At 37.8% G+C, this 8,634-nt stretch overlaps 1 protein-coding gene across 1 annotated transcript in view; it reads left to right on the top strand.

Annotated features, from left to right (window-relative positions):
- Positions 1-202: 202 nt before the first annotated feature.
- Positions 203-8,634, top strand: part of LOC120401903 (opsin-5-like) — a 48,973-nt gene continuing 40,541 nt past the window's right edge. The window contains exon 1 of the mRNA XM_039532140.1: positions 203-442. Within this exon, the coding sequence (XP_039388074.1) occupies positions 322-442 (121 nt within the window). The 5' untranslated portion in view covers positions 203-321. The remainder of the gene's footprint in view (positions 443-8,634) is intronic.

Below are 8,634 nucleotides of genomic sequence, written 5' to 3'. Positions count from 1 at the left end.
TAATATACTATCTCTAGTCACTAAAGGTTTCTGCATTTAGCAGCACCAGGGATATAAGGAAATCTGCTTCCTTGGTCTGGTCACAGATTCCTGGGCTGTATTAATAGATAGGATTAGCAAATAAGAACAGGTCAGAGGGCTGCAAAGCTCTTTCTTGTCTCTTGAGATCTCCCTGTTTAGTTTCAGTCTCAGTGCACCGCTTCCTAGAATGCAAGGAGCAGAAGTTTAAGAAAGCCAGAGACCATTTTCTTTTACTGGGCATTTGAGACTAACCACAGGGGGTAGAAAGGGCAAGTTCTGGGTCACGGGCTTTGCCTGAAAATGTCTCTCCAGTTTTCTCCACAGGCACCATGGAGGAACAACAACATCACCTTTCTGAACAAAGAGCCTCCTGTCTCAGAACAAGGAGAAACTATTATAGGCTTTTACCTACTGGCTTTAGGTATGTACTGTATCTCTGAGTGGCTTATGAAATTAAACTCCTTATTAAGTTTGGACTACAGTTCAAAGGGATTCCTATAGTGTTCATCCACAAAGGAACAAGATGTCATAAACTGCAACTTTTTCTTCAGAAAGTTCTTTCCAAAAAAAAAAAAAAAGGAGCTAGTGTTTTTATTTTTTTTATTATTTTTAAATGCAAACATTTGTATCGGGGGCAAAAGGATATGATGGTATAGTCCAAGCTATTCCTTTAACTAAGGTTCATTTAAGATGTGGATACGAACAAAATATTTTGTGCAGAAAAATATGACATTACCTTGTTTTCCCAAAATGTCTGTGGCGTTCAATTAGTTCTATGCTTCTAGTTTCTGCTTACTGCAGTCTGTATTCAGATTGTGTTCAGCAAATAGTTCACCTTCTAAAACTAATACATTAGTTAAATGAAATAGAATTCTACAATCGTATTGTAAATTTGTTTGTAAAATTCTTCCATCTAATATTTTATATACATTTAGAGGAAACTTTCTTGATCTGAGTCTAAGATTCCTTTAAGTACTAAATTATTACTCACTATCAGTAGTTACAATAATATATGCATAAGTCTAAAAACTTGATATTCAGATTACATTGCAAGGCAGTTATTATACACTCATATTAAAAGTGATGGAAAATGGAACCTCGTATTAACTCACTTTGTTCCTAAGACTTTTTTGGATTAAGTACTGTATTGTAATTTACAGCAAACTCAGTGCAGGATGATGGTGAATTACTGTATCTGTTGTTCTGTAGGCAGACTTTATGAAATTTCAAAGAATGTAGATGTACCAGTTGACAAAGAAAATAAAAATAGCCATTTATTATTCTGACTTCATATGAAACAATATCAAAAGGTAACTGTTTTCCAGGGAATAATTCACAATCACATCTTAGCTTTATAGTGATTCTATCTAATCGATCTATCTACATTTATAAATGATAAAGAAATGAAACTGCATTTAAAAGATGCTGCATATAATGAGAACTCCACTGCAATGTAAAGAGAAATAGTTCCTGAGTACAACCATTGAGAAACAGGCTTGTAAATTAAATAATCATGCTAAATAAACTTTTCTTTTTCTAAGCTTATCATGTATTCCCCCCGGTATCACCAGCAGCTGCAAATCACCACCTGATACTTGTACAGGAAAACACACAGCCATGATTAAGAGACTTGAAGGCTTTTCCTTATATCTATATGAGACTGGCATCTTTACCAACAAAAATAGCCGACATAATGTAGTTGGAGTACAGAATAAGACAGTTCAGAAAAAAGTTGGAAAAAAAATAGCAGCCACTTTATTAGGAAGCTGAATAAAAATAATGTGGTCAAAAGGAAGTAGAGATGTTCTGATTTATCCCAGACCTATGTGTACAGGTGCAAACACATGCATGCAGGATCAGCAGCCTAGAAAGCACACAGCACAATCAACTACTGAATGAACCACACTAGAATACATTCTCAATTAGGTCTAGATCCTGTATTTATTGACGTCAATGACAAAACACACATTGACTTCAGTGGTTCAAGATCAGGTCTTAACTGATTAGCCCTGCTGAGAATGGGATACTGTGATTACTTGGTACCTACCAGACTCCTCCCCAGCACTTTGATGCTGCAGGTTTCTCTAAAGAAATAAAAATGATACAATGAAGAATAATAAAAAGAATTTCCTCTAGATCATTTTTAAACAACATGTTTTAATTTTACTTCTTGTGCAAACCTCTTCCAATATGTTTGCTTTTTGTTTGGATTTTGTTGTTGTTGTTGAGGAAGGAGGCAGCTTACAAACAATCAATAGTAGTGGAAGACAGCATAATTAGAAAAAAATAAAAATAATTGTGTTCCGACCTCTAGAAAGGGCTACTTCCAAACACAAAAAGAACACCCTTTACCCTATGATAGAAAAAAATCAGGGCTGTAGCACAGTACCCTTAAATTGGCTTGGTCCTGTTTATACAGGCAAAACCACAATGAATTACAATACAGTTGGAGCATAACCTCATTCCATGGCATTCTTATAAATGTAGCATAATCAGAACCATTGTGAGCAACATGGGAGATTTTCTCCTCCTATTCCAGTTCCTTGAGTCAATGATTCATAAAGTCGCTCAGGGTATAAGAGAATTCGCAGAATTTTAGAGCAGCATTCCCTGTAACCTACAGTTTTGCCTCTTTCTTGTGAAAGGCATATTTAGTACACAATTCCTCTAGTGCATCAGTGATTTGTCTTAATTCATGGCCTGTCTAAATTTAGCTACCCAGTCCAATTTCTGCCCCAGACAGCAGGTCATTTGCCTCTGATAACAGCTGAGCCCAACACTTCACTTTTACTGTCTTTTCCCCACTAGTTCCAATTGGTGTGCTGTTTGTTTCCAGTGCCATATTGATGGGTTGCGATTTGAATGTTCTAACTCTACTCCTACACAGTTTTTCACAAATCAGGGGACCGCAATAGTGCCAATCTGGGTGTTGAGAAGTCTAAGGACAGAGCAGGAGCCGTTCTGTTCTGTTCTGGCCTGGCATGAATACTGCCACTGAAAATATGATAGCCGAGTGTGAAATCTGCTCCCAAGAGCTTGCAATCTAGGAAGTGTGAATATGTTGTTGTTTTTCTGATGTCTTCCAGGGACCCTTATAGTGTTCTCCTTTCTTTTCACAAATGCCATCTCATGTTTCTTCTAAAAAAAAACAAACAAAAAACCACCATCAGTACCAGCTTTGGTTCCAAGTTTGTTATGTCTGCAGTAAAGAGGTTGAGGTTGATTTTATTTGTTTGTTAGCTTTTGTATTATTATGCAGCTTGCTCAGGCAATGAGCAATCTGAATCAGGATGTGTGACAAGTGTGACAGGATGTCCTGGTTTATTTCAATAAGAACACCAACAAAACTCTCTTGCAGCAGATTGAGAGCTCATTCAGTGAATGAAATATAGCAGAAACATGACATCCTCAGAACAGATTGTCATTGCCAGAATAATGCTGACATCAAGTTATGAGCAGCTTCTGAGACATGATTAACGCTTACTGGAGTGTCACATACATGGCAGCTGTCATAAACAGGCAGTTAAAGGTTAAGAAGTTCACCTAGCCTAGCTGACACCTGACCAGAGAAACCAATGGGGGGAAAAGATGCTTCAAGAGGAAGGAGGGAAGTTCTTCCCTTGTTCTATTCATTAAGTTCTGTGCCGGAGTGAAAAGATCCAGGAATCAACCAGGATAGTGAGTAGTAGAGAAGGAATGAATTAGCTTATGTTTATTTCCTTTTGTGACTTTGTCTTTTTGCATAAGAGGGATAATCAAATTGGGTTTTCTTTTGTGTAACTAAGGTTTTTGCCTAGGGGAACATTCTCTGTGTTTTGAATCTGTTTTCTGTGAGAGTAGTTTGAATGCTAATCTCTCAGAGGTATTTCTTTTACTCCTTTTCTTTAATTAAAAGTCTTCTTTTTAAGAATCTGATTGATTTTTCCTTGTTTCAAGATCCAAGGGGGTTGGATCTGGACTCACCAGGAATTGGTGGGGGAAAGGGAAATTAAACTCCAATCCTGCCAGGAAAGGGAGGATGAGTAATTTCTCCTTGGTTTAAGATCCAAGGATTTTGGATTGTGTTCACCAGGGAATTGGTGGGGAGGGGAAAGGAAAAGTTTCCAAATGACTTTCCCATAAACGTGTGTTTAAACCATTTGGTGGTGACAGCAACCAGATCTAAACTGGTAATTAAGCTTAGGGGTTCTCATGCAGGTCACCACATCTATACCCTAAAGTTCAGAGTGGGGGGTGAAACCTATGACAGCAGCAAAAGTAAATTATTTTTAAAATGCTGCCATGTTGATCTAGGCTATCATCAAATGTTGGCCTTTTTGAAGATTCATAGATTCCAAGGCCGGAAGAGCATCTAGTCTGAATTCTTGTCTAGCGCAGGCTATAAACCTTCCTCAGAATAATTCCTAAAGCATAAATCACAAGCATCCAATCTCAATTTAATTTGTCTAGCTTCAGCTACCACCATTGGATTGTGTTATACCAGTCTCTGCTAGACTGAAGAATCCATTATTAAATATTTGTTCCCCATGTAGATAGTAATTAAGTCACCACTTTACCTTCTCTTTGTTAGATTCAAAGAGCTCAATCTATTTGGCTTATCACTATAAGGCATGTTTTCTAATACTTTAATCATTCTCGTGGCTCTTCTCTGAACCCTCTGCAATTTATCAACATCCTTCTTAAATTGTGGGCACCAGAAATGGACATCATCTTCCAGCAGTGGTTGAACCAGTGCAAAATATAGAGGTAAAATAACCTCTACTCCCACTTGAGACCCATGTTTATGCATCCCATGATCACATTAGCTCTTTTGGCCACAGTGTCACACTGGGAACTCATGGTCTGATGATTATCCACCACACCCCACATATAAGAATGGCCATACTGGGTCATATCAATGGTCCAGCTAACCCAGTATCCTGTCTTCCGACAGGTGCTTCAGAGGGGATGAACAGAACAGGTAATCATCAAGTGATCCATTTTCTGTCGCCCATTCCCAGCCTCTGGCAAACCATCTTTTTCAGAGTCACTGCTTCCCAGGATAGAGACAGCTATCCTGTAGATATGGCATACATTGTTTGTTCCTACATTTACATTTAGCCATATTAAAACACATGTTGTTTGCTTGTGCCTAGTTTTCCAGGAAATCTGAGTGCTCTGAATCAGTAATCTGTCCTCTTTATTATTTACCAGTTCCCCAATTTTTTGTCATCTGAAAACTTTATCAGTGATGATTTCATGTTTTCTTCTAAGTCATTGATACAAATATTAAATAGTATAGAGCCAAGAACTGAGCCCTATTCGACCTCACTGGAAACACACCTGCTCAAAGATGATTCTCTGTTTACAGTTATATGTTGAGACCTATCAATTAGCAATTTTTTAATCCATTTAATATGTGCCTTGTTAATTTTATATCATTCTAGTTTTTTAATCCAAATGTTGTATGGTACCAAATCAAACTCTTTATAGAAGTCTAAGTATATTACATCAACACTACCTTTATCAACCATACTTGAAATCTCATCAAAAAAGGATGTCAAGTTAATTTGACAGGACCTATTTCCGTAAACCCATGTTGATTTGCATGAATTACATTTTACCTTCCTTTAGTTCTTTATTAATTAAGTCCCATATCAGCTGCTTCATTATCGTCCCTGGGATCAATGTCAGGCTGACAGCTATAATTTCCTGAGTCATTGTGTTTACCCTTTTAAAAAATTGACACAACATTAGCTTTCTTCCAATCTTCTGGAACTTCCCCAGTGCTCCAAAACTTATTGAAAATCAACATTTATGGTCCAGTGAGCTCCTTAGCCAGCTCTCTTAAAACTCTTAGATGTAAGTTATCTTAACCTGCTGATTTTAAAATGTCTAACTTTAGTAGCTCTGTTTAACACCTCCTGAGAGACTGGCCATAGATTTCTCCTTATCACTTTGCTTCCCTTATCAATTTTCTACAGTTCCTAACTTCTGATTTATATTGATTGCTTGCAGATTCCTCTTTATTTTCTCGCTCTTAGCCAGTTTCTGATCTATTGCAGAGCTTTGCCCCTCACTCCTGGACCCCTCTGTTTTTCTAAGTAGCCTCTTGTGAGGGCATTTGTGAATGGCCTTTTGAAAGGTGAAATAAATTATGCCAATTGGTACTCCTTTATCCACTATTTTATTGACACACCACATGGGAATACAAGTACCTCTTAGTAGTTCATATACCAGATGTTTCTTTTCAGGCTCTTTCCTAAATATGATCTATCCTGATACATGTGCCATCTGCAAAGCAACTGGTGGGAATGCCCCCCAACATTACTGATGGTGAAGCCCTTGCTCTTCTTTTTCACTATACTGCATTTTGTCCTTTATTGATCCATCTTCTAAATTGTTTTGTAAATCAAACTATTTTTATTGGTTTATGTGCATTATAGTCAGTGACTTTAATAAGGCATATCAATGATGATACAGGGTTCGGTGTTGCATGCTTAATGGCTTGGAAATGTATAAATTTTTAACAGATCCTTGGTAGCGGGAATTCTTTGCTGTTATATGCAAAAACACCAGATGGCGTTTGTTTCTGGAGTATTTTTATGAGGGTGCCACTGCTTGCCTTAGAATTTGATATAATTAGAATAACTTCCCCTCAGTTGCTCAGTACATTAACACATTCAAATTGCAAGCCACTTCACACATCTTAACTGTTCGACACAGCAGAGAAAGCTTGTCTGCTTGCTTCTGTAAAATCAACTCCCTCCACTGTGGCTGTGCCATACACAAGGTTGCTCTGTAATTTCACTCACCAAGAAGTGCATTTATTATAAAGTACCCCCATTACACTCTCACACACTCTCTCATGCTCCAGCTTTCTCTATAGTTTCAAATCTGAGAAAGGTCTGTGTTTCTCCATGGGAACAGATCTCTTCCTCTCTCTCATTTAACTTCTCTTTTAATGGAAAATTCTCCTCATTCGCTGTGCTACAGAGGTAGTTCTGTATAGTCCCAGCAAATGCACTGTGTGCAAATGAAATTTACATATTAATAGATTTTTAAGGGAAACCCACCCATCCTCTGCAGTGCTTTGGCAGCCTTTTAGCATAATGACTTTATGAACCACTGTTCAGGAACCTCTGTACTGTAACATTTAAACATTCTCTATCAATTTGTATGTATACTGAAGTAATTAGTTCCAAATCAAGGGCCAAATTCTACTCTCATTAAACTTGCGGAAGTCCAAAGTAATTCCATTGACTCACTCCTGTCTTCAGCTGCCCAATGTTCTGGTGAATTCTGTGTTGTTGTAGAAGATACTTGTTAATTTTGCCCTTTATGGGTTGATGGCCCAAGTTGGTTAGCATTTTGGATTAAAGTAATGGGACATCTTTTTTGCCTCATGAGTACCTTCCAAGTTAACTTGTCCTGACTATAAATTGTTCATGCCATTAGTGAGATTTCATAATTAACACTGCAGAGCTAGACAGCTTTCTACAAGCCTTTAGGAAGATAGTCTGTCCCCTCATGTCCTTAATGTATTGATTCCCCACTTTGGGGGAGATTAGTGAGACTATGCAGGGATATTCTACAGCCCCTCTGCCCAAAAATGTCTTCAGAGCTCCATTTAGCATTAAGCCTCCTAATACACAGATGGTTCCCATCTGCAGGCTGAATCTAATGTTGCAGGGTTTGATAAATCCTCTTTTGGAGCCTATGTAGGCAGTTTCTCAAATTTTTAACCCTTAAGACTGTTTCGAATAGCAATCGTCTGTTCAAGACAGGTTTCTGAGATGGCAGCCCTCGCTTTACAGAACCTATTTTATTTTCCATCAGGTCAATGGCATTCCATGTAACTTGTGCCCATGTGCTTTGAACCTGATCCCAAGTCTATTGAAATCAATGGAAAGACTCCTGCTGACATCCTATAGGCTTTGGATCAGACCCTTTGGCCCAGACTTAAAATCATTGCGCTGTTCTGTGTTGCAAAGTCTAAGGCCCAGATGCTCAGAGGTATCTAGGCAGCTAGCTCTCATTGATTCCAATGAGAACTAGGTGCCTAAATACATTTGAGGAGCTGGGCCTAAGTGATTTGGGGCTTATCTACATGGGGACATCCAGGAAAGTTAATTTGAATTAACTAAAGATGTGAATTTAAACCACATTAAACCTCAAGAGCTTCATTCAGAATTAAAGTGGCCTTAATGTGGTTTAATTTAATTTGCTTCCAAAGTGAATTAAACTAAACCAAATTAAGACAAATTTAATTCTGATTAACAGCACCCACACCAGGATTTAATGTGGTTTAACTAATCCACTTCAAATTGACACCTTTAGTTAATTAGAATTAACTTTTTCTCCATGTCCCCATGTAGACAAGTCCTTAAATTTTCAAAAATGGCTTTGCATTTAGGAGCTGAAGACATATTGAAAGTCAATGGGACATATGCTCCTAAGTGTTCCTAAGTGAAAATGAGTCTTAGCCATCTAAGTCACTTAGGCCAGATTTTGTAAGGTATTTAGGTACCTGACTCACAGGAGATAGACAGACACCTAAATACCTTTAAAAATCTGGCATTTAGGCCTTGCAACACTGTGTGGAGTAATGCTTATATACCTTTAAAAATCATG

The sequence above is a fragment of the Mauremys reevesii genome, linkage group 3 (genome assembly GCF_016161935.1).
Source record: "Mauremys reevesii isolate NIE-2019 linkage group 3, ASM1616193v1, whole genome shotgun sequence".
Lineage (NCBI taxonomy): Eukaryota > Metazoa > Chordata > Testudines > Geoemydidae > Mauremys > Mauremys reevesii.
Note: the sequence above shows the minus strand (reverse complement) of the source record. Positions and strands in the feature narration are given on the sequence as shown.